The sequence below is a fragment of the Somniosus microcephalus genome, chromosome 33, assembly GCF_052327205.1.
Source record: "Somniosus microcephalus isolate GS21.2 chromosome 33, FLI_Smic_1.0, whole genome shotgun sequence".
In the NCBI taxonomy this organism is placed as follows: domain Eukaryota; kingdom Metazoa; phylum Chordata; class Chondrichthyes; order Squaliformes; family Somniosidae; genus Somniosus; species Somniosus microcephalus.
The window spans coordinates 27426780-27453713 of record NC_141019.1 but is presented as its reverse complement, the minus strand read 5'-3'; the positions used below and the strand labels follow the sequence as shown (position 1 = coordinate 27453713).

Sequence of the window (26934 nt, the reverse complement as noted above, 5' to 3'; positions counted from 1 at the left end):
GATCTCGCAGGCAATAAGGAAAGAATGTGTCGCGTTTCTACCATTGTTCCGCTAAACTCGGAGGCTTGTCCGACACTTTTTTTTAAAGCGCTTCATACAAACTTATAAGAGGCAGGAAGCCCCAGTTATGAAGCATCTGTGATCAGTTTGGAGGGTGCCGGCGATCCCATTCATTGGCAAAGGGCTACCTGTTCCACTGAAATTAGCTTTCTCCGAAAACTGTATTACTTTTTTTGGGGGGGAGGCAACAAACCTTATATATATAATAATATATATATTTGATGATCATTCCTAACGAACAGCACCATGACATTAGTCCTGGGACTGAAGACTCTATGGTTCCTGGCTTTCACCTCACTTTCCAACACCCTGGCAGTAAATAACAGTGGGAGATGGTGGTAAGTTTTTAATAAAGAGAAAATCATAATACACTCGTTTAAAAATAAAACAGCGACTCGCGTCTTTAGCAGAAAACTCCAAACAGGTGCGAATGTATTTTTTAACCCTTTACATCATTGGACAAATTCTGAGATTGCTAATCTGTACCATTGCATATTGTGGGTCACCAGAACCCACAATTGTTTAGCATTATTCGTTGATGTTTTGACTGTTTCTTTTGTTTGTTATGTTTCAGGGGAATTGTAAACATTGCTTCTTCCTCTAATTTACTGACCGACTCGAAATACGTTCAGCTGGTTTTGGACCCGAGTCTGCAGCTGCTGAGCAGAAAGCAGAGGAAACTGATCCGCCAGAACCCGGGGATATTGCACAGCATCACCGGGGGGTTACAGAACGCCATCAGGGAATGCAAGTGGCAATTCCGCAACCGCCGCTGGAACTGTCCAACATCCCAAACCCCCAACATCTTCGGCAAGATCGTCAACCGAGGTAAGCTCGCCTAGTCTAGCCCCGCTTGGAGTGAGCGGGAGCAGTGTATCCATCCCAGCCGGCTCTCCATCAGGGAACCTTCAGTAGTACATCCCAGCCCAGTTCCATCTCGAACTCCCAGTCAGGATAATGGGGCTACTCTGCCCAGTCCAGTCCGGGTCCATATGGAAACCCTGATGGTGATCATTGGGGCCATTCCGCCCAGCCCTGTCCACTCCAGTCCCGGCCAATATAGGAATCCCCGATCGGGATAATGGGGCGACTCCAATCCATATCAGACTGGCTTCATAAAGAAACCCCAGTCAGGAAAAGCGGATGGCTCTGTCCGAACAAGTCCTGGTCCATATGGGACGTCCTACCTGAGATCAGTCTGCCCAAGCCGGATTGGATTGGAAGTGCAAGGAACACTAAGCCAGTGCACCCGGCTCATTCCAGACTAGCCTGGTGTCCAAACATTTATAAGGTGGTCTGATCCCACATAATAACCCCGACCAGGCAAATCCGTCCCTTGCAGAAGTACTCGCCCATCTAACTGTAACAGGGTCTGATCTGAGTTTGAAATGAAGCAGGTTAAAAAAATCTACACACCTGGTGCTGGGGGATGTGAAATAAAAACCCGCACGACAGGTAGAGACTCTTAAATGAAGAATTAAAATAGGTCCATTGTTAATGTTCTCTCACCAACTAGGTTACTCCTAGTTGGTATCAGGGAAGTTATTAACCTGGTTCTGGAATAGGAAACATTGGAAGCCGATATAACAAAGTGTGTGACGAGGAACTGAACCCTCATACTTTAGAGATACCAACTCGCGTGTTTGTGGGGTAGGCCAACTTGACCTGGTTAGAGATTGGCACTCCCATCTGGAAGAGTGAACCGAGCCAGTCTGGCATCCCACACCGAGCCAAGCACTAATCCCTCCGGTCAATGCTGCCCCTCTCCCTTCTGAGAGTGGAGGCCAAACTGGTGGACTTGAAGCCCATGTTTTGGTGTTTGCCGTCACACAGGTTGTGGGTAGAGGCGCATTCCTCAATTAGCGTCTAATAACCGCCCTGTGCTTAATGTTCACAAGGGACACCAGTTAGAGTAGGTGGTGCCTCACTTTGGGATTATTGGCACCGCCAGCTTGAGTATTGATGTTCAGCTCCTGTTAAAGCATCCATCCCCAATCAGTCCATTCCACCTTTATATTGTTTAGTTTATGTTTTAAAAATAATCGTCTCGTGTCTCACTCGCTCTCCTTTTCTCCCCCAACCTATATATTTAAAGTTTTCGGCTTGTGTTTAATTCTCTCGGCAGGTTTCATTCTCTCTGTGTTTCCAACTCTCTAAGAGGCTGGTTTCTGCTGTGATTCTTGCTGTGTATGTATCTGCACCTGTCGCTCTCTGTTCTCTGCATATTCCAGTCTCTTTCTCGCTGTTTCTCCAGTGCCTGTCTCTCTTATTCCCTTCTATCTTTCGCTCCAGATTTATATCTGGTTCTCCACCTCTCTCAACCATTTTCTCCATATCGTGTCTATCTTGTTTCATCATATCTCTTGTGTGTCTCGCTCGCCCCGTTTCGCCGTGCCTGTGTGCCTCTCTGTTTATCTATACCTGTGTGTGTACCTCGTTTTCTGTTCCTCTCGGTCTGTGCGCCCCTCGCTCTGTTTCTCCAAATCGGCGTTTCACTGTTTCTCTACATCTGTGTCTCTCGCTCTCGGGTTCTCCATATCTCGGTCTCCCTCTCGCTTTCGCCATACCTTTTTGTCTGCATCTCTCTGCTTCTCCATATCTACGTGTTTCGGTTTGTCTGTATATCTTCTGCTCTCTGATTTCCATATCTCTGTGCATCTGGTTCGGTTTCTTCATATCTGTGTGCGTGCCTCTCTCTCGCACAGTTTCCCCATATGTATCTCTCACTCTCCATATCTCTGTTTTTCCATATCTGTCTCGCTCTTTCTCCGTTTCTCCATCTCAGTGTGACTCAATGTCGCTCTCTCTCTTTCTCCAGACGTGTGTTTGTCTGCCTCTCCTTCAATTTCTCCATTTGTGTCTGTGTGTGTGTCTCTCTCTGCTTCTCCATATCTGAGACTCTGCTCTCCATGGCTGTCTGTTTCTCCAACTGTGTCTGTTTCTCCCTGTCTCCCTCTATTTGTAAAGTTATCACTTTCGCTCTCTCTGTTTCTCCATTTCTATTTGTGTGTATCTCTCTCTGCTTCTCGATATCTGAGACTCTGCTCTCCACGTCTGTTTCTCCCTGTCTCTCTCTATTTGTAAAGTTATCCCCCCTCTCTCTCTCTCTGTTTCTCCATGTTCTGTACGTCTCTCTCTCTCTCTTTCTGATTCTTGTACTGTGTTTCTTTCTCTAACATTTCGGCCCTTTGCACCCCCCCCCCCCACCACCACCCCCCACCCCCCCTACCACCACCCCCAACCACCACCACCACCACCCCCCCCCCCCCTCCTCTGCAGGATGCCGAGAGACAGCCTTCATCTTCGCTCTAACCAGCGCGGCGGTGACCCACTCCGTGTCCCGCTCCTGTTCCGAGGGCTCCATCGAATCGTGCACCTGCGACTACCGGCGGCGGGGGCCGGGCGGGCCGGACTGGCACTGGGGCGGGTGCAGCGACAACATCGAGTTCGGCCGCGTCTTCGGCCGCGACTTCGTGGATTCCAGCGAAAGGGGCAGAGACCTGCGCTATCTGACCAACCTGCACAACAACGAGGCTGGCAGACTGGTAATAATTGCATGATTTCAGGCAAAACAAAAAAATAACAGAAGCTTCGAACAGCGAGATGAGTAACTGAAGGGAGTGAAAGGTGTTTAAGAGGACTCGCAATAAGCACATTCAAGTTTAGGGATCACTTGCTCAATCCAGCAGCCCAGGCACGGGACCCTGGTTATATTTAAATAGCACGAAGATTTCCTCCAGGAATTGTTTAGTGGCAGGTTAGGAGATTGGTCATTTGCAATGTGCTGAATTCACAATTTCTTTCAAAACTGACACGATTTAGGTTTCCAGTCTTAAAATCCATTACATTAAAAAAAACATATTAAGCACTGTGCCCATTAAACAGTAGCAACTGTTGTTTGGTAGCAAAATACTGCAGATGCTGGAAATCCGAAATAACAACAGAAAATGCTGGAAAAACTCAGCAGGCCAGGCAACATCCGTGGAGAGAAAATAGAGTCAACTGTAAATTGATTTATTTCAACAGCCCAGGACAGCACAGACCAGTTGTTGGTGGCTGCTAACAGGAGGAACCTTACCTGCAGCCCCTCTGCCCCTCTGTCAGAACCGTTGAGATTTTAGAGAGCTATTACTTTCTGGTAATCCCACTGATATTAATAATGTCCCTACTCTATTATTTGGTGATATAAGGGTGAAGCCTCTGCAAAATCTGACAGGGCTGGGAGTACAGCTTAAACGTCCGGCAGACTGCTTTGTCTGCCGGTTTCATTCTGCCCTCTCGGCCACTTGTCCCACACGTTGGACATGGATGCAAAAGGCGTTTCGTTTCAAATCGGCCCCAACTGTAGTGAAAGCCATGTATGAAGTCGCCCGATCTGAACCGAGCTTGCAAAGAAAGTACTCCCAATTATATAGCACTTCTCCCGGACATTCCCAATGCGCTTCACGGCCAATGAGGTACTTTTGAAGCGGTACAATTGGGACACAGCAAGCTCCCACCAACAGCAATGAGATAAATGACCAGATCATCTCTTTCAGTGACGTTAGTTGAGGGATACATTTTGGACAATGCATCAGGAGAATCCCCTGCTCTTTGAATTGTGTCATGGGATCGATCTTTTACACCGATGGTGCCTTTGTTTAAGGGCTCATCTGAAAGGACACACCTCCAACAATGCAGCACTCCCTTAGTGCTGCACTGCAATATAAGACCACCTGGAGCAGATAATAAGAACAGAAGAAACAGGAGCAGGAGGAGGCCATTCGGCCCCTCGAGCTTGCTCCACCATTCAATAAGATCATGGCTGATCTTCTACCTCATCTCCACTTTCCTGCACTATCCCCATATCCCTTGATTCCCTTAGTATCCAAAAATCTAGCGATCTCTGTCTTGAATATACTCAATGACTGAGCCTCCACAGCCCTCTGGGGCAGAGAATTCCAAAGATTCACCACCCTCTGAGTGAAGAAATTCCTCCTCATCTCAGTCCTAAATGGCCGACCCCTTATTCTGAAACTGTGACCCCTGGTTCTAGACTCCCCAGCCAGGGGAAACATCCTCCCTGCATCTACCCTGTCAATCCCTGTAAGAATACTTCCACGCTGCTCTGGTTTCCCATTTTGTGCAGTATAAGCAAAAATTGAAAAAGTTCCCAGGTGGTCTATTACTTGGAAATTTTTTAAAAAAACGTTATTTTTAATGTTGGCAGAGAGCTGACAGGATCCTCAGCTCTTTGCTAATATTAAGATTTCAAGCGAATTCGGATGGCAGAGCACCATTGTGTTCAGATTGCTGCTGTCCCTGACCAGAGAGCGATACAATAAGCAGCCAGAAGTGTAATTGGGGTCTTCAAGGTCCCCATCTTTGTATTAACAGGTATTTGTATTAACCTCAAGCAAGTATCTGGAATAAGAGACTCGTAGAGAAATTGCAGATAGGTGTGGCTTTGACGGGGATAAACTGGCAGCATCCCATCTTTTCATTAGGTAGATGTTCTTTTATATACTCGAGGTAGCACACCGTAGGTCAAAGGTGTGTTCAACACTTATGCCTGTGGGTTGCATCGGTGCATACCGTGGAGTCTCGAATGCCACCTATAACATTCAGCCCCATGTTTTCATTCATTTGCAACTATCTCAAGTTGCTGACACTAACAGCACTGAAAGCAACCCTTTCCACACCAGCAGGCCCACACATCATAAGAACATAAGAAATAGGAGCAGGAGTAGGCCAATCGGCCCCTCCAGCCTGCTCCGCCATTCAATAAGATCACAATTGAAACAGGACAAGACAGCGAGAAGAAATAGAAGGGCAAGTTTGATTGAATTATCTGGGATTTGAGAGCAAGGTTTTCAGGGCTCGGGGACCGCAGGTGGCCATAGGGCCACAAGTTGAACACCCTTTCTCTATGTAGCATTGCTCTTATAGCCCTCCTTATGCAAATAGATCTGTCATTTTTACAGCATTTTAATTACTAAATAACATTGGCTTTCTGGGTGAATGAGGTTAGTAATCGTACATCTCTACAACCTGGGCTTGAATGTGGTCCAGTCTGCTGAAACAAAAACCTTCTCCCTCTGCCAGCTGTAAGTATCCCTCATTGTCGTGGCCTTAACTTAATGCGGACATCTGCAATCTCGGCCAGGTGCTCGAAATTTCCAGCTCCAGATCAGAAGAAACTAGCATTAAATGACTGTCTCTTTTTAAAATACTTTTGACCACAAGAACATAAGAATTAGGAACAGGAGTAGGCCATCTCTCTGTCCTCAGCCTCTTACACTGTTGCAATGAAGCTCAACGTAAGCTCGAGGAACAGCACCTCGTCTTTCGATTCGGCACTTTACAGCCTTCTGGACTCAACATTGAGTTCAACAATTTCAGACTATAACCCCTGCCCCCATTTTTCAGGCTGTTTATGATTCTGCCATCCCCATTTGCAACATTTAATCTCTCCTACTTCCTACCCTAGCACAGAATGCTCCTTCAATTCCTTCCTCCCCTCTCCCCCCCCACCTTTCCCTGACTCTGCGCCTGCTTAATATCTGTTCCATCTCTAGCCTTTTCCAGTTCTGATGAAGGGTCCCAGACCTGAAACATTAACTCTGTTTCTCTCTCCACGGATGCTGTCTGGCCTGCTGAGTGCTTCCAGCATTTCTTGTTGTTATTTCGGTCAGAGACCATCAGGTGACTGGTGTAGGAAATGGCAAATAAATGTCACACTGGTGCAGTAGAGGGTGTACTTCTGAGGTTCGGCTGAGGCACAGTTCAGGGGTCGATTAAAGAGCGTTCTACTCTGTAGCTGTGCTATGACTTTTTGATGTTGACACCAAATGCCTGAAATGGCAAAAAAAAAATGGTCAATGCCCATCACTGGCAGCTTTCACCTTGACAGGCACAACATTGATCATATATATATATATTTTTATTTTTTTTTAAGCCGAACTCTGATGGCATTGCTCGTAATAAGTCAGGTGACCTGCCGGCAGGCGTGTTAAACCATGTAACGTGCAATAAATTATTCTGCTGCTAAGGTGGAGTAATGTTTAACTGAGCCTGTCCCGATAATACCACATAAATCTCATTTCTGTCCATAAGGGACATACTGTGGTCAGTTAGAGGTTAATTGCTATTGGTAAGGAATGCTCACAGGTTGCCAGGTGCTCGAAATTTCCAGCTCCAGATCAGAAGAAACTAGCATTAAATGACTGTCTCTTTTAAAAATACTTTTGACCATAAGAACATAAGAATGAGAGCAGGAGTAGGCCGTACGGCCCCTCGAGCCTGCTCTGCCATTCAATAAGATCATGGCTTATCTTCTACTTCAACTCCACTTTCCCTGCCCTAACCCCATATCCCTTGATTCCTCTTGCATCCAAAAACCTATCAATCTCAGCCTTGAATATACTCAATGATTCAACATCCACAGCCCTCTGGGGCAGAGAATTCCAAAGATTCACAAGCCTCTGAGTGAAGAAATTCCTCCTCATCTCAGTCTTAAATGACCGACCCCTTATCCTGAGACTATGTCCCCTAGTTCTAGACTCTCCAGCCAGGGGGAAACATCCTCTCAGCATCTACCCTGTCAATCGCCCTCAGAATCTTACATGTTTCAATGAGATCACCTCTCATTCTTCTAAACTCCAGAGAATTTAGGCCCAATCTACTCAATCCCTCCACATAGGAGTTTTTTGATGAGGTAACAGAGAGGGTTGATGAGGGCAATGCGGTTGACATGGTGCACCTGGACTTCCAAAAGGCATCTGATAAAGTGCCACATAATAGGCTTGCCAGCAAAGTTGAAGGCCATGGAATAAAAGGGACTGTGGCAGCATGGGTACAAAATTGGCTAAGTGACAGGAAACAGAGAGTAGTGGTGAACGGTTGTTTATCGGACTGGTCAAAAGGTACACAGTGGTGTTCCCCAAGGGTCGGTACTAGGATCACTGCTTTTCTTGATATTTATTAATGACTTGGACTTGGGTGTACAGGGCACAATTTCAAAATTTGCAGATGACACAAAACTTGGAAGTATAGTGAACAGTGAGGAGGCGAGTGATAGACTTCAACAGGACAAAGACAGGCTGGTGGAATGGGCGGACACGTGGCAGATGAAATTTAACGCAGAAAAGTGCGAAGTGATACATTTTGGTAGGAAGAACGAGGAGAGGCAATACAAACTAAAGGGTACAATCCTAAAGGGGGTGCAAGAACAGAGAGACCTGGGGGTATATGTGCACAAATCGTTGAAGGTGGCAGGGCAGGTTGAGAAAGCAGTTAAAAAAGCATACGGGATCCTGGGCTTCATAAATAGAGGCATAGAGTCCAAAAGCAAGGAAGTTATGATGAACCTTTATAAAACACTGGTCCCACCTCAACTGGAGTATTGTGTCCAATTCTGGGCACCACACTCCAGGAAGGATGTGAAGGCCTTAGAGAGGGTGCAGAAAAGATTTACAAGAATGGTTCCAGGGATGAGGGACTTCAGTTACGTGGATAGACTGGAGAAGCTGGGGTTGTTCTCCTTAGAGCAGAGCAGGTTGAGAGGAGATTTGATAGATGTGTTCAAAATCATGAGGGGTCTAGACAGAGTAGATAGAGAGAAACTGTTCCCATTGGAGAACCAGAGGACACAGATTTAAGGTGATTGGCAGAAGAACCAAAGGCGACATGAGGAAAAACTTCTTTACGCAGCGAGTGGTTAGGATCCGGAATGCACTGCCTGAGAGGGCGGTGGAGGCAGACTCAATTGTGGCTTTCAAAAGGGAGTTGGATAAGTACCTGAAGAAAAAAAATTTGCAGGGCTACGGGGAAAAGGCGGGGGAGTGGGACTAGCTGAAGTGCTCTTGCAGAGAGCCAGCACGGGCTCGACGGGCCGAATGGCCTCCTTCTGTGCTGTAACCATTCTATGATTCTATGATTCTAGGACAACCCTCTCATCCCAGGGATCAATCTAGTGGACCATCATCTGAAATATGAAAGACGCATGTTGGATGAAGCTGTGTCCCTTTTAAGGCCACAAAGTTTAATTGCTGTTAGGTGACGTCGTTCAGAATGTTGTTGCTGTTCAAGCTACTGATCACAACCGTGACCTTGTTCATCTTTTTATGTGTGATTTTACCAAGCTACAGACATTCTGATTTGGGTATTTTCTGTTACTGAGGGGTTTGACGATACATTGCAAATGGTGCCTTTGTTTCTTTATACCTTTTTTCTAACGTGTGACACAGATATTTGAGTGTGACACAGAGTTGTGGTGGACGGGAGTAGTTGGGGCATAGCAGTGAAGAGGAGGGTGTACCGAGGAGTGGAGAAAGTAATGACTATTTGGGAGAATTGGAGCAATGAGGAGTTGGTGTGAAGATTGGGATACAAAGAATTTTGGGTTGTTAATAGGAGAGAAAAAGGCAAGGGCAAACGGGAGTTTAAAAAAGATCAGAGGAAATGAAATTGAAGAAAAAAGATAGTTGGGCAATAGGCTGTAGGGAATCTGGGGAACTGCTTGTAAAAAAACACGGCACACAACTGAGCTTGAAAAAGATATGGAGCAAAAATATCAGCGCACAATGGCGAGCTGGAGAAGGGAAAAGGCGCAAATGCAGCTTGAAAAAAAAAAAGAGCACACAACGGGGCTTAAAAAAGAGCAGCGAAAGAATAAAAATTGCAGGCTTGCAAAAAGAGCGGCAAAAAAGGGGAAAAACAGCGCGCAATGGGGCTCAAAACAAACAATACCTGGAAAGACATAAAGGCGCAAAATGGAGCTTGATAAAATGAGCTGCAAAATTGCGCATAATAAAGCTTGATAAAAACAACAGAGAAAGAAAACAGGTCACAATAGAGCTTAAAAAGTGGAGAGAATAAACAGGTCACAATAGAGCTTAAACAAGGAGAGAACAAAGCTCACAATAGAGCTTAAACATGGAGAGAACAAACAGATCACAATAGAGCTTAAACACGGAGAGTAAACAGCTCACAATAGAGCTTAAACAAGGAGAGAACAAACAGACCACAATAGAGCTTAAACAAGGAGAGAGCAAACAGCTCACAATAGAGCTTAAACAAGGAGAGAACAAACAGATCACAATAGAGCTTAAACAAGGAGAGAACAAACAGATCACAATAGAGCTTAAACATGGAGAGAACAAACAGCTCACAATAGAGCTTAAACAAGGAGAGAGTAAATAGCTCACAATAGAGCTTGAAAAGGAGAGAGTAAACAGATCGCAATAGAGCTTAAAAAGGAGAGTAAACAGGTCACAATAAAGCTTAAACACGGAGAGAGTAAACAGCTCACAATAGAGCTTAAAAAGGAGAGAGTAAACAGCTCACAATAGAGCTTAAACAAGGGGAGAACAAACAGCTCACAATAGAGCTTAAAATGTGCAGAAAAAGCAAATATTTCTATCTCCTGCACAATGAATGAATTGAATCCCTGAGATATTTGGCCAGCAGGACGGGCACCTGTACTGAAAGAAAGACTTGTATTTATATAGCGCCTTTCATGACCACCAAAATGCTGAAGTGTAGTCACTGTTGTAACGTGGGAAACGCAGCAGTCAATTTGTACACAGCAAGCTCCCACAAACAGCAATGTGAAAATGACCAGATAATCTGTTTTAGTGATGTTGGTTGAGGGATAAATATTGGCCAGGACACCAGGGATAACTCCCCTGCTCTTCTTTGAAATAGTGCCATGGGATCTCTTACATCCACCTGAGAGAGCAAACGGGGGGCCTCGGTTTAACGTCTCATCTGAAAGACGGCACCTCCGACAGTGCAGCGCTCCCTCAGCACCGCACTGGAGTGTCAGCCGAGATTTTTGTGCTCAAGTCTCTGGGGTGGGACTATGAACCCACAACCTTCCACCTCAGAGGTGAGGGTGCTGCCCACTGAGCCACTAGCTGACATAGACAAAAGCGAGTGTTTATTCCACACACACAGTTAGCGGGCCGTGTCACCACGATATAAATGAAACCTGCCAGAGCTGGTAATTCAGTTGACATTTGAAGCACAATCATTTCTTTTAATTTAATATTCAGCTGGCGGGAGAGGCGGGTGAACTCAATTAGTTCATAATTTGTTGGCCTCACGTGATCACAAATGGAGTCAGCAGATATATTAAGCGCAAAATTGAATGCATTCATTTACACCCGAAACAGAACCATTTATTTATTTAATTCTCAGTAAGTGAGTCAAGTGCTTGCATAGACCTATTTATTTTACATTGGCGCAAATATTGAGGAACTATTCTTGCCGATGGAGACCAAAAAGAAATAGGATTGAGGAAGTTTCAAAAGTATCTTTTTCCTTTGTAAATTCTTTAAAAAGAAAGACTTGCATTTCTATAGCGCCTTTCACAACCTCAGGGTTTCCCAAAGCGCTTTACAGCCAATGAAGTACTTTTTGGAGTGTAGTCACTGTTGTAATGTAGGAAACGCAGCAGCCAATTTGCACACAGCAAGCTCCCACAAACAGCAATGTGATAATCACCAGATCATGGGCTAGATTTTCAGTATAGACAGTTTTGGGGCGCTAACCTTAGCGCCCGCCCGAAGTTAGCGCCCGCCCCAAAGTAGCGCCCCGTTGCCGGAAATTCAGTGGCTTCGCCCTAAGAGGTTGGTGGAGCGCTAAAAGAGGCGTTCCACTACTATCTTTAGGTGCTAAGCCGGCGGTGCAGAGCGCAACACCCGAGCTCGGGCGCAGCGCACGGCAGACACTCTGGTGCCAGTGAGCTCTTAAAGGGGAAGGGTGCATGTGTTTTTTTAGGAGGAGGAGGAGGAGGAGGCGGCCGGAAACATAAATACACCGTTCACAACAACACACTGGATCCTTCCACACAACACATGCAGACTGCCGTTTATAGTGCAGGAGGAGTGCCCTTTAATTTGCGCTCCCCAGGGTGTGTTGCGTTCCATTTTACAAACGCTCTGGACGCCAGCCGCACAATGGGGCGGTCCGACTGAAGTTTGTATTCGGGGCGGCCAAAGGGCGTTGCACAAGGATGTGACGTCATTTTCTGCGCGCGCATCCGGGCGGCCGCTAAACTTTGCGCCGGCGCTAACGGGCAACTTAATTTGGGGCGGGGCGCAAACTGCGCTGCGCCCGGGCGCTACACGCATAGCGCCCGAAAATCACTTCTCTTAAGGCGCTAACTGCTGGCGCAAGCAACTGAAAATCTAGCCCCATCTGTTTTAGTGATGTTGGTTGAGGGATAAATATTGGCCAGGACTCTGCTGCTCTTGTTTGAGATCTTTTACATCCACCTGAGTGGGCAGACAGGGCCTTGGTTCGACACCTCATCTGAAAGACGGCACCTCCGACAGTGCAGCACTCCCTCATAGAAAACATAGAAGATAGGAGCAGGAGTAGGCCATTCGGCCCCTCGAGCCTGCTCCGCCATTCAATGAGATCATGGCTGATCATCCAAACTCAGTACCCGGTCCCTGCTTTCTCCCCATATCCCTTGATCCCTTTAGCCTTAAGAAATATATCTAACTCCTTCTTGAATATATTTAATGAATTGGCCTCAACTGCCTTGTGTGGTAAAGAATTCCACAGGCTCACCACTCTTTGGGTGAAGAAATTCCTCCTCATCTCAGTCCTAAATGGCTTACCCCTTATCCTTAGACTGTGACCCCTGGTTCTGGACCCCCCCGCCATCGGGAACATCCTTCCTGCATCTAGTCTGTTTAGTCCTGTTAGAATTTTATAAGTTTCAATGAGGTCCCCTCTCATTCTTCTAGCGAATATAAGCCTAATCAACCCAATCTCTCCTCATACGTCATTCCTGCCATCCCAGGTATCAGTCTGGTGAATCTTCGCTGCACTCCCTCCATGGCAAGAACATCCTTCCTCAGATAAGGCGACCAAAACTGCACACAATACTCAAGGTGTGGTCTCACCAAGGCCCTGTACAACTGCAGCAAGACATCCTTGCTCCTGTACTCGAACCCTCTCGCTATGAAGGCCAACATACCATTTGTCTTCTTAACCGCCTGCTGCACCTGCATGCTTACCTTCAGCGACTGGTGCACAAGGACACCCAGGTCTCGTTGCACTTCCCCTTTTCCCAATCTATTGCCGTTCAGATAATAATCTGTCTTCCTGTTTTTGCCACCGAAGTGGATAACCTCACATTTATCCACATTATACTGCATTTGCCATATCACCCAACCTGTCCAAATCATACTGGAGTTTCTCTGCATCCTCCTCACAGCACACACGCCCACCCAGCATGTGTCGTCTGCAAACTTGGAGATATTACATCTAGTTTCCTCAACACAGCATTGGAGTGTCAGCTTAGATTTTTGTGCTCAAGTCTCTGGAGTGGGGCTTGAACCCACGACCTTCTGACTCAGGTGAGAGTGCTGCCCACTGAGCCACGGCTGACACCTAGAGACTAAGAAGTAAAGCCAAGATTTTCCTTACCTCGGTGGGTCCGGTGCGGCTGGGGTCGGTGGCGGGTCCCGACCCCGCTGCTAGCTTCATCCCACTCTGGAAAATGATTTTCCGTTGATAGGGCTTGACAAGCCCGCCCAGCGTGTTTCCCGGTCCAATTAGAAGAAGCGGGTCTGGTGACATCATTTCATGACACGTTATCAGCTGGTTTCCTTAAAGGGACCATGGCCAACTTTATTTTGACATTTGTGCTGTCAGTGTCCTACAGCATTGAGGTGCTGCAAACACTGACAAGCGCTGCACAGTGGTACAGGGCTGCACCCAGGCTTTCCCATGACTCCCTCCATATGCTTATGGAGGGAGTCACAGCACGCAGGGAGGTCCTCTTCCCTTCCGATGGGCGAAGAGACCTCCCAGGAGACCAACACAGCCTGGTTGCACATTGCACAGGACGACACAAGCAGGGATGTGGTCAGGAGGACCTGGGTGCAGTGCTGTAAACATTTCAATGATCTCAGTAGATCACGAAACGTTAGTACGAAGCCAAACTCAACCTCATCCTGCTGTGCCACTCATCACATCCCCATCACTCTGCCTTCCCTACCCTACTCCTGCACATCCTTACTCACACCAACTTACCTTGCACCTCCACCCATCCCTCTCTATCTACATTATCACATCCCCATCTCACTAGCCATCCCTCACACTCACCCTCATCCTAGTGCAATCATACCAACTAACAACACACAAGGGTAGGCACTTGGGTGTTTTATCCAATGTTCATGTAAAGTTTCTGTTAATGTGGTGTCAAACATTGAAACCTTTATTTTCAACACTTTGCGTTCTTGGACAGATTTGTGTGCATGTTTGGAAGTAGCTTAGTAAGTTATAGTGAATGGTGAGACATAATGGTATCCCCGCAATGATGATGAGTGTGAAAGGAATGCCTTGGGTATTGTAGGGATGCTTTATGGTGTTGGTGTGGGGTGGTGCCAACCTGGCACATCATGTGGCAGCCAGGGTGTACAGCATCAAGTGAAGTAAATCTGGCCATGGTGAGGCCATCCCTGGCCTCCTGGGCAGCAATGTGCTCAGGTGCTGATGCCCTGTGTCCTGTGCAGTATCAGGTGATTGCGGAGAAGGTTGTTGTTGTTGGTGCTGCTGGTGTGCCTGGTGCTGCTGGTGTTGGGGCTGATCGCGGTCGGATTCTGAGGACCAAGGTGAGAGTGTATAAAGGGCAGCCATGTTGATGGAATAGATGGCAGGTGAAGTAGAGATGACAGAAGCGATCTGTCAATGGTGAGAGAGTTCTTCCAATGAGGTGAGAGTGGGTGGAAAGTGAAAAGCCTGCAGAATCTGTGCTGGAAATGGACTGAGAAACAACTTGTGACTGAGGAAAGTCATCATCATCTGTCCGGTGGGAGCTGTTACTGTACATTTGAAGCTGTCAAGGAATCAGCTGGAGCAATGGCCACTGAACTCCCGCCTCAGGTTGACAGCCATGGTCCCCGAACAGCGTGGTTCCCGTGGCCATGAAGTTAAAGTCAAAGGGTAAGTTAAAAAAGCCTGTTAATCATCTGTCAGCTGGATGCTAATGAGTTTAATTGGGTTGCCCGCCTCTGTCTGTTGGGTCTGCTCAGCACTGACGGACCCGACATTGGGAAAGGCATGTTGCGACGGGTTGACAGTGGGGTCCTGACCCGGTCAAAAAAAATCAAATTTCTCACCCGATCCACCACTGATCACGCCCGCTGACCCCCCCGGAATACTCCCACCTAAGTGATTGATTCCTGGAAAATAAAGATTTCCTTACCTACTGCAAATAAATAAATGAATTTGTTCCTCTCACAATTCATAGAAACAGTTAAGTAAATAAATTTCTGCATGGCCCACAAGGAGAATTCGTTCACTAGAAAATGAAGTAATCACTCTGCTGCATCTGTTTAGGGTGAGGGTTTTTATGGTAATGGTGAAGAAATATAAAACTTAAGATTGAACGAATTAACATCTTTCCTTTTTTTTTTAAACCAAATATTTCTCGAACAGTACTTTGTTTGAGCAGAATCTATTAGCAACAAATATGTTTAGATCAACGATTTGTATTCAGAGCCTTGCTGCAATTTTGCTGCCAATATTAAATTTTTTTGGTTGCTTTGAGTCTCTCAAATTCATCAATAAAATAATTGCAGCTGCTATAACCATTTACAATGCATTATAAAATATCAATCATAATTAAACAAGGCAAATTTCAAAATGCACAGTTCCATTTGTCTTGCATTGTAATAATTTATATTTTATTTCAACAAAGTTTGCTGCTAAAAAAAATGGCTTCCCTCAGGGTTTTCATCCTCAGCAGGATGAACCGGGCTGAAGGAGGGGACAAGGCTTATAAGCAGCAAACCCTAGTGCTTTCTCTGAATGGGCAATGTTGCTGTAAAGGACAATAATAACTCTGGGAGTTGTAGGCACAGCCCCATACTGGATGTTGTAATCTCTCCAGCTGTCTGTGATAGTTTTAGGAAGCCAAATGAACTCGAGCCTCAGATGTCTCTGACAGGCAACATGGCTCCAAGGAATACATTGTTCGAGGCATTTCAAAAACACAAAATGCTCTTGTATAGATAATTTTCCAATAAATGTCAACATTTTTATGTCTTTATGATGTTAGAAGTTTTATTTCCAGTCGCAAGTCCTCAGCTTAGTGGGGAAAGCAAGATGGCAGCTGAAAGGTCAAAGGTACTTGGAGCTATATCATTGGTTCCCCTTCTTTTGTTTATTAGTAACTTTTAGGGACTGCTCATTGTTGAGTTGTTGTTTTTGTACAGCCTTGATAGCTTTTCGTTGAAGATGTAGGTACCCACTTTATCTGCTTTTTAGTAGCATGTTCCCCATTGGTTCACTGGTGTTATGAATATGAAATATGAGCTAATCAGGTGCAAGTGTGACACAAAATTTGCATATACATATGTTCCTAATATATTCTAAATAGCATTAATATCAAGAATCAGATCATTGCTGATATTAATTTCTAAATTTACTCAGTAAGTTTGAAATTATTGCAATTGGTAAGCTTCCAAACTTTAATAGACATGGTTGGTCTTCTTAAAACTAAATCTATATGAACTGCATTGAAAACAATTTAGCTTTTGCAATTAGCTTCTCTCTAGCACGCGATACAGTTGGCTGGTACCAATTTTATATGAATCAATTTAATAATATATGTATGGGGTCAAGGATCACAATGCCATTGAGAAACATTGGAGTATTAGTTGGTCTTTGCAGATTTATAAATGAAATGTAAAACATTAAATGACAGTAATTCTGCTAAGCCATACACAGTAACCTTTATACCATACTTCCACCAGGGAGTCACGGTCACAAGCAGCACCAGTTGGAGCTCGGCCTGTGACACTGTAGCCCCATTTCTTCAACCTTCATTTCCTGCAGAATTGCCCCCTTCAGTGGGGTATTGTTACCAGGGTATAAAACTGAACGAACCGCCCCACCAGAATCATTTATTGTAACGTTATAGACATATACTCAGTCACAAGGTAATCTCGCAGGAGTTCTGTTAAAAAACTGAATCGTCTGATTTGGTTGTTTAACCTTACATAGCCAATCAATCGATCAGGATGAAATATTCAGTTGTCTGATTGTGTCTTAATGAAAAGTAGAGTTTCTTTATTGGCAAGTTAAACTTCGAGAGTATATGGAAAATAGATGATACAGTACAATGCCACCTTGAAGACACAATACAGTTTAATTTATTTCTCTATTTTATGTATATATACGTTTTGAATCATGCACACCTCTTGTCGATCATATCACACCAGTCTATATATGCACATTTTGTACAGCTGATTGGCTCAAATTTCATATTCATAAAATAGCAATGAATCACATTGGTAGAGGTGGAGAGCGTACAAATGAAACACATGGAAATCAAGTAGAAAAACTAGCAATGAAGCACTGTTAAGGGACATGTGAAAATAACAAAGCAAGCACGAGAGTCAGCAGAATCTACTCACAAATGAAAGAGGAGTATACAATCAAATCGAATCATAGAAATTTACAGCACAGAAGGAGGCCATTTGGCCCATTGTGTCTGTGCCGGCTGACAAAGAGCTCTCCAGCCTAATCCCACTTTCCAGCTCTTGATCCGTAGCCCTGTAGGTTACGGCACTTCAAGTGCATATCCAAGTACTTTTTAAATGTGGTGAGGGTTTCTGCCTCTACCACCCTTTCAGGCAGTGAGTTCCAGACCCCCACCACCCTCTGGGTGAAAAAAGTTCTCCTCAACTCCCCTCTAATCCTTCTACCAATGACTTTAAATCCCCTGGTTATTGACCTCTCTGCTAAGGGAAATAGGTCCTTCCTATCAACTCTATCTCGGTCCCTCATAATTTTATCCACCTCAATTAAGCCTCCTCTGCTCCAAAGAAAATGGCTCCAAATAATTTCTTGAAGATTGACTGTCGCCATAATGGTTTCTCCACAAAGCTGAAGACTTACCACTGGAAATAAGGGCTCTGAATCTCTTCTAGAGGGCCATTCCAACCTTCCGTTGCAACTTCAGCGGGAGATCAGAGGAACCCATGGAGAAAAAGTGCAACAGGCCATTTACCCTGTTTCTCTGGGGGTTCCGTTGATCTCTTGCTGATGTTTACAGTGGGAGATTAGGGCAACCCCTGTGGAAATTCAGGGCCAAGGTCTGTAAGACAATTAAAATGTCAAATAAAAATACAAAAACTTACAAAAACTGTGATTCAACCCTACACCGAAAAAATTCCTGTGTTCAAAATGCTCCCACCAACATCAGGAGGACTGTTCCTGTCTGATGATAGCCCAAATCTCAAACTCATGGGATTGCCAGAGCCAGCAATCCCAACCAAAAGAAAAAAAGAAAGACTTGCACTTATATAGCGCCTTTCACAACCACCGGACGACCCAAAGATATCCAAGTTTGCTGATGATACAAAGCTGGGTGGGAATGTAAGTTGTGAGGAGGATGCAAGGAGGCCTCAAGGGGATATAGACAGGCTAAGTGAGTGGGCAAGAACATGGCAAATGGAATATAATGTGGAGAAATGTGAAGTTATCCACTTTGGTAGGAAAAATAGAAAAGCAGAGTATTTTTTAAATGGTGAGAGATTGGGGAATGTTGGTGTTCAGAGGGACCTGGGTGTCCTTGTACACGAATCACTGAAAGTTAACATGCAGGTACAGCAAGCAATTAGGAAAGCAAATGGTATGTTGGCCTTTATTACAAGAGGATTTGAGTATAAGAGTAAAGGGCCTAGAAATTCATTAAGGCGCTGCCAGCTTTGCGGCCAGTTACCGCCTAAAGAGGGCTTCTGCGCCAAAAAGGATTTTGCGCTGATATTCAGCGCAGCGGTATTGGCGGCGGTAGCCGTTAGTGCTGCGCCGGCACCGATGACGTCATCGGTGTGCGCAGTGCCCCGGTTCCGCCCCGAAACCGGCCCGATCCCCATATTTAGTTGCGGCCGCCTCTTCCGCAGCGGCCGCAAACAGCGACCAGAAAACGGGGCCGTACTGTAGCCTTAGTGGGGCGCTTTAAGGTGGAGGTGCGGCCGGCCGCTTTTTCGGCGGCCGCCTGCCCGCACCTCCTTCCCCGGCCTCCTCCACCCCCACCCCCCCGCGGCATTGCCGGCTGCTTTCCGCGAACCCGGCACTTCTCCGAGGTGCCGGGCTCATTTGCCAGCACTCTCCAGCGGCGATCTCCCCGTTGCAGGCAGCTCCCCCTTAAGAGAAGGAGGAGGCCTGCAGTACCGCAGCCTGCCGCTCCGCAGCGGCTGGCGCAGCGGCGCCAAGAGCGCTGAAATTCGGTTTCAGCGCCCCAAGCGGAGGCGGGCACACCCTGGAATAGCGCCCGGTTCCGGATTGGGGCGCAGAAGCCGAATATCTGACGGTCGCAAATGGCTCCGCGCCCAGCGCTAACTTTTGGGCGCTAGCCAGCTGGGCGCCCCTAACTGAATTTCTAGGCCAAGGTGTCTTACTGCAATTATATAGGGCCCTAAGGAAGGATATACTTGCCATAGAGGGAGTGCAACGAAGGTTCACCAGACTGGTTCCTGGGATGGGGGGATTGTCCTATGAGGAGAGATTGAGTAGACTAGGCCTATATTCTCTAGAGTTTAGAAGAATGAGAGGTGATCTCATTGAAACATACAACATTCTTACAGGGCTTGGCAGAGTAGATGCAGGGAGGATGTTTCACATGGTTGGGGAGTCTAGAACTGGGGGTCACAGTCTCAGAATAAGGGGTCGGCCATTTAGGACTGAGATGAGGAGAAATTTCTTCACTCAGAGGGTAGTGAATCTTTGGAATTCTCTACCCCAGAGGGCTGTGGAGGCTCAGTCGTTGAGTGTATTCAAGACAGAGATCGATAGATTTTTGAATATTAAGGGAATCAAGGGATATGGGGATAGTACAGGAAAGTGGAGATGAGGTCAAAGATCAGCCATGATCTTATTGAATGGCGGAGCAGGCTCGAGGGGCCGAATGGCCTACTCCTGCTCCTAATTCTTATGTTCAAAGAGCTTTACAGTCAATGAAGTAGTTTTTCAAGTGTAGTCACTGTTGTAATGTAGGAAACCAGGTAATAAGAACATAAGAATTAGGAGCAGGAGTAGGGAATATGGCCCCTCGAGCCTGCTCCACCATTGCATGCAATTGTGCAGACAACTCGCTGGATTTTGGTTTTTTTCTTGGGATAAAACATCACAAAGTAAAGCATATAAACTTCCAACTTCTTCTTCAGTAAATTGGAGAACCAAAATGATGTACGCTAATATAGAAAAATAGGAGCAGGAGCAGGCCATTCGGCCCCTCGAGCCTGCTCTGCCATTCAATATGATCATGGCTGATCCTCTGTCTCAATACCATATTCCCGCTCTCTCCCCATACCCCTTGATGCCTTTTGTGTCTAGAAATCTATCTATCTCCTTCTTAAATATATTCAGTGACTTGGCCTCCACAGCCTTCTGTGGTAGAGAATTCCACAGGTTCACCACCCTCTGAGTGAAGAAATTTCTCCTCATCTCGGTCCTAAATGTCCTACCCCGTATCCTGAGACTGTGACCCCTCGTTCTAGACCCCCCAGCCAGGGGAAACATCCTCCCTGCATCCAGTCTGTCTAGCCCTGTCAGAATTTTATACGTTTCAATGAGATCCCCTCTCATTCTTCTAAACTCTAGTGAATACAGACCTCGTCGACCCAATCTCTCCTCATACGACAGTCCTGCCATCCCAGGAATCAGTCTGGTGAACCTTCGCTGCACTCCCTCTACGGCAAGTAAATACTAGCTGATCTTTCACAACTACTATCAGCAAGCACAGAAAGACAGATAGAGTTGAAGTGGGGAAGAGCTGAGGTAGAAATGACTCAGCGCAGGCCCTTATATTTATAAAAAAATCATTCTAAATAGTTACACCAGCTACAGTTTTATTTACAATAGCAAAATACTGCGGATGCTGGAAATCTGAAATAACAACAGAAAATGCTGGAAACACTCAGCAGGTCAGGCAGCATCTGTTAAGAGAGAAACAGAGTTAATGATTCAGGTCAATGACCCTTCGTTAGAACTGGAAAAGTTCCTACTGCCGCTCTCGTCTAGGAATGCCCACCTTGAAGAAGTTCTGCTCTTCTCTCCGATGGGAGTTCCGTTTGTCCCTTCAACCTTGTCTGACTAAAATCTCGAACTTTTTCCAGTTCTGACGAAGGGTCACAGACCTGAAACGTTAACGCAGTTTTATTGATGTTTATCTCAAAAACTCAAAACACAACGGAGGAAAACAAATTGATTCCTATACAGATGGTGTCGAGTACAGGAAGGATTGTGCCATTATTCATGTTTGGAGAGGGTTCTGAATACAAGGCTTGATTTAATCCTGTTTATTTAAGCAGAGCTTTTGGTAACATTAAATGCACAGATACTTGTTAAAGAAGGAAAACCTGCTGATTAAGTGTTATATATTTCTCAACCGTCACTATAGAAACCCATGTCCTGAACAAATGGACAGAGATTTATTTATATATAAGTGTGAGACATGAGGGAATTGCTTAACTTTATTTATTAGCATGCAGTGGATAAGCAAATAGTCTTTATTTATTTTCCAGGAACCAATCATAAGAACGCTGACTTTACTGTCTCGTGCAAAATTTATTTCCAAATTCTGGGGCTATCTTCCAAACTTCTTTCCAAATTCTTTCAGTGTTGATGTGCTCCCCGACTCACTTGAGCACCCCCTTGCAACAGCACAGCGTCTAATTCACCATTAAGAAACAGCATAGGCCATCTATTAAACATAACATTTGAGAAAAAAGTCTTGCACACAGCTGTCCTATTTCAAAGTGTCACACTGTCAACATGTCAAAGTGCTAAACTTTAAAGCGTCACAGTTGGAAGTCTACAGCGTTGTTGCACCTGATTGGCTCAAGTATCACTTTATAAAACTTAAACAAAGCACAACTGAGCAGATAAGAAACATACCAATCAGTAAGTAGCAAACAGGAATGGGAACCACCAATCAAGAATCAGCAGTCGAACACCTACCAATAAAATACAAGAGAAGGGTAACCAATGAAATCAGTCAGAATATTGTTTTGGCTGCCATCTTGTTTGGTCAGTGACCTGAGGAATATAGTGCTAAATAAGGTTGAAAATATATTTAGCAAATTAACGTTATATAATTCACAACAGAATCATTAAACTTATCTGACGTAAGAAAACTACGAGGCACTTGGTCTGAGCGTTAAACAAAGCTTTAATCAACTATTTTACAACATGGAGGTCTAGTTGTGTCCTTCACTAGTTCCTGTTAAGAATGTCCTGTGCAAGCTGGGCCCGTGCCCGAGTATTTATACTCTCCCTGGACAGCGCCACGCGTAGGCCGCTCGGTATTATTTCATAAGTCTTTCTTTCATGAATGACTGATTCATGTCATTACCCACACAGTTGCCTTTCCTATGTATGAAATCGCTCCAATAAGGTTGCCCTCGAGAGGCCTGCCCTTCTTTCAGGCACCTAGAACTCAAGGTCACAGGGCTTCTCACAGTTATCACTCTGTCAGATGAATGAAGAGTCTCAACCAGATGGTAGACGAGAATGTCCAGAATGCACCCATGTCACTCTGTGCAAGCACTGTGGACAAAACTCCCAGAATCGTACCTAAGGCTGCCTCTCTTCTGATGGTGCATAGCGCGCCAACATTATTTCTTTATGATTGATAGCAAGAATAACCATTTATAGATTGTGGCAGGACTTGCTGTTTGTAGGTCATGCCCACGCCTCCCTTAACATCAGTTGATAGAACAGGAACTCAGGGAAGCTATTATTACGACCTTTAATGGTAGCTGGGATTTTTATTTTGTATTAGAATGTGAAGACCAAGTAAAGCATGAACTTTTGAAGTCTATCTGAGGTCATTTTGACAGGTAAAACTATGTAATGATTTACAAAGACGTGTTTATTTACGTAACTAAGCACAGTACCTGCACAGGTTTTTTTTTAATTATTCGTTTGTGGGACGCGGGCGTCGCTGGCAAGGCCAGCATTTATTGCCCATCCCTAATTGCCCTCGAGAAGGTGGTGTGAGCCGCCTTCTTGAACCGCTGCAGTCCGTGTGGTGAAGGTACTCCCACAGTGCTGTTAGGGAGGGAGTGCCAGGATTTTGACCCAGTGACGATGAAGGATCGGTGATATATTTCTAAGTCAGGATGGTGTGTGACTTGGAGGGGAACTTGGAGGTGGTGGTGTTCCCACGCGCCTGCTGCCCTTGTCCTTCTAGGTGGAAGTAGTCGCGGGTTTGGGACGTGCTGCCGAAGAAGCCTTGGCGAGTTGCTGCAGTGCATCTTGTAGATGGTACACACTGCAGCCACAGTGCGCCGGTGGTGGAGGGAGTGAATGTTTAAGGTGGTGGATGGGGTGCCAATCAAGCGGGCTGCTTTGTCCTGGATGGTGTCGAGCTTCTTGAGTGTTGTTAGAGCTGCACTCACCCAGGCAAGTGGAGAGAATTCCATCACACTCCTTACTTGTGCCTTGTAGATGGTGGATTTATTGAACTATGGTTTGTAGGAAAAAAAAGTGCTTTACTTATTTGCCTACAGTAGGTGAGAAAAACACTATTTATGTACTCAATTTAACGTTTCAGTTCTATCCATGAGCAATGCCATGGGAGAGCCAATGATTATAGCTGTATTGTGTCTAATGCATCTCCAGTATCACATATCTTAAAGGTGTCACATGTGAAAATATGGCCGCAGAAGTGTCACACCTCAGGGTGTCATCTCAAAGCTCCACAAAAAAAAATAACTGACTGAAATAACCACTTATCTGTTAACGTTCCACCAAATATCCAATTGATTAAAATGGGAGCAAGTCAAATATGCCAAAAAGTACCAATGAAAAATGAGTAACAAACAGAAAATTAAGCAAATATCCAATTGACTAAATATGAACAAATCAAAAATAGCCCGAAGTGCCAATGAGAAATGAGGAACTAGCAGAAAACCAAATAATCCAATCCTTTGATTTTTTTTCCTCTCTCTCTCCAAAGCCATCATTCACAAACCAGAAAACACCACAAAACCAACAATCACTAAAATCACTCAAAATAATGTCTTCATACTCTTTTTAAGCCACCATTTTCCCTCTCCACTCATGTGAGTGTATACCGCTTAAAAACAAAGACTTATAACATCGTAAGCACATAAAACTGTTAAAGAACCAAGGACCCACCAAATTAGTTATTTAGTGTTAGAAATACCTCTGAGAAGTTTGCCCTGCCCAGGTCTGTCCCTCTGTCTGGGATCTGGTGCTCGAGTTCCTCAAGATTCATTCTTTACTGGGAGGAAGGGAAGGAAAGGAAAGGAAAGAAGGAAGGAAAGGAAAGAAGAAAGGAAGGAAAGGAAGGAAAGGAAAGGAAAGGAAAGGGAAGGAAGGAAGGAAGTAAAGACTTGCATTTCTATAGCGCCTTTCATGACCTCAGGACGTCCCAAAGCCTGAATTTGCGGTCAGAAGCTCCTGGGCCTCTATGCATAGGCCTGCGTAAAGGCCCACGTATCTCAGGGGCGCAGGCGGTTCGCAAACATCCCTGGGATCACGTGGGCCGGCCCAACCAATCAGAAAGGGGGATTCCCATTATGCTTATGTGGATTCCAGTTACGTACAGAATCCCCGTAAGCATAATAGAAATCACCCAAAAAACACATTTTAACAGTACTGAAATTTAAAAAAATCATTACGTTTAAAATTAATTAAAATACAATTTAAACCAAAAATGTTATGTTTTGAAAAATAAATGCGAACATTTTCCAAGGGGCCAAAAATAACACAAACATATTTTACAGGTTTTTGAATGTTAAAATTATTTTTTTTAATGTTATTTTAATATTTATTTTCACCCGTGCGCCTGGTAAAAGGCCTTACGCCTGCTTTTACCAGGCGTAAGAGTTTCACGGGCATTCGCTGGGCAAGAATAGCCCAACTCTCTGCCCGCGAATGTCCATTTCCTGTGCATGCGGAGGATCTGTCAAGAAGATTCTTGACAGATCGCAAGTTCCGGGTTTTCACGAATGCGCAGCGCATGCCTAAACCCGGGCCTTGCGGGGCACTTATATCAGTGCCAAAGTGACCCGAGATATACTAAGTTATAATATGATTGGCGAACAGACATGTTTGAAATGTAAAGAGTGCTATCACGGTTTCTTGCCATGGCTCAGTGGGATTCAAGTTCCAAACCAGAGACGTAATCTAGGCTGACACTCCAGTGCATTGCTGAGGGTTAAACCGAGGCCCCGTCTGCTCTCTCGGGTGGATGCAAGAGATCCCATGGCACTATTTCAAAGAAGAGCAGGGGAGTTCTCCCCGGTGTCCTGGCCAATATTTATCCCTCAATCAACATCACTAAAACAGATGATCTGGTCATTATCACATGCTGTTTGTGGGAACTTGCTGTGCGCAAATTGGCTGCCACGTTTCCCACATTACAACAGTGACTACACTCCAAAAGTACGTCATTGGCTGTAAAGCGCTTTGGGACGTCCGGTGGTCGTGAAAGGCGCTATAGAAATGCAAGTCTTTCTTTTTACTATTAGAGTATCGTTCCATTCAGATGGTATACCAAAATAATATTGAAGTCCTTCACCTGTAACGTTTATTAGCATTTCTGAGCTGCATGCATTGGTCCAGGCTGCAGTTTCTGCTCCCTCACCAGATCGAGACATGTTGCATCCAAAACAGCTGAGTTCAGGAGTGCAATGTTCTGCAATACTCTGACAAGGGACCATTAATGCTGAGTTCATTACTTTCCAATAAGCAACGTGTTTGCATGTACTGATTAATATTTATCAATTTCACAGACAGTCCATGCCGAGATGAAACAGGAGTGTAAGTGCCATGGAATGTCTGGCTCTTGCACAGTTAAAACCTGTTGGATGCGGCTCCCCACCTTTCGGGCAGTGGGTAACTTGCTGAAGGACCGGTTTGACGGAGCCTCCCGAGTGATCTACGGCAACAAGGGCAGTAACCGCGCTTCCCGAGCAGATATGCGCCACCTGGAGCCTGAGAACCCCGCTCACAAACCGCACTCTCCCCAGGACCTGGTCTACTTCGAGAAGTCCCCCAACTTCTGCACAGTGAACAGTAAAATGGGCACCACAGGCCGCGCCTGCAATAACACCTCCCTGGGCCTGGACGGCTGTGACTTGCTGTGCTGTGGGAGGGGATTCCGCACTCTGACTGAGAGGGTCACCGAGAGATGTCACTGCACTTTCCACTGGTGCTGCCATGTCAGCTGCTTGAACTGTACGACCACACAAACTCTGCACGAGTGTCTCTGAGAGTCAGAGTGCTTTCTCCTGGAGTCATAGCTTGGGGCGGCCAAGTGGGCACGGGAGAACTCTGTCATGGGGTATCTGGGGGGACATGGGAACCTTTGCATGGGTATCCAAGGGGCATCTCACCATGGGACTGTCTAAGTTTGACGTCTCTAAGCATCAAAGAGACTCTTTGCAAGGGTGTAACAACAATGTACATGTGGCCGAGAGATCCCAGGTGGGGTCCCTAGGTGTGTAAAGAGTCTCTAACATAAGAGCGTGCAAAGTGAACAAGAACATTGCACGAGGCTGTGTGAAGGGCATTGACACTCTTTACAGAATCTGAGGGACAAGAGATCTTTCTCAATACGCTCTCTAAAGGACGAAAATCCTCTCAGGGACCTGGGGGTGTCAGAAACACCCAAATATTTCCTGAAAAGGAAAACGTTGTGCAAAGATGTCGATGTTAAACTTATAATTTATTTGGAAGTTTGTTCTGCATTTTCTAAAGAGTGAAGTACCTCTTTAGATTCCAAGAAATAAACACCTTTTCAATAAGACTGAAGCCCTGAAATTAAGCTGCATGATGTTTGACTAAAATTGCTCGCTCTGCTATTTTAGCGGAGGCGTTCAAAATAAG

At 45.4% G+C, this 26934-nt stretch overlaps 1 protein-coding gene across 1 annotated transcript; it reads left to right on the top strand.

The window, feature by feature from the left end:
* The first annotated feature begins 306 nt into the window (after positions 1 to 306).
* wnt1 (wingless-type MMTV integration site family, member 1) lies at positions 307 to 26479 on the top strand. The gene is made up of 4 exons (XM_085972794.1): positions 307 to 398; positions 635 to 888; positions 3340 to 3605; positions 25839 to 26479. The coding sequence occupies exons 1-4, from the start codon at positions 307 to 309 to the stop codon at positions 26316 to 26318; spliced, it is 1092 nt and encodes a 363-aa protein (XP_085828920.1). The 3' UTR covers positions 26319 to 26479.
* Positions 26480 to 26934: the final 455 nt, after the last annotated feature.

Bases quoted from the DNA above. Each gene is read 5' to 3' on its own strand.
- wnt1 (XM_085972794.1), top strand. From the start codon at position 307: ATGACATTAGTCCTGGGACTGAAGACTCTATGGTTCCTGGCTTTCACC. The intron at 889-3,339 runs GTAAGCTCGCCT...CCTCCTCTGCAG, and splicing joins CGGCAAGATCGTCAACCGAG to GATGCCGAGAGACAGCCTTC. The intron at 3,606-25,838 runs GTAATAATTGCA...TCAATTTCACAG, and splicing joins ACAACGAGGCTGGCAGACTG to ACAGTCCATGCCGAGATGAA.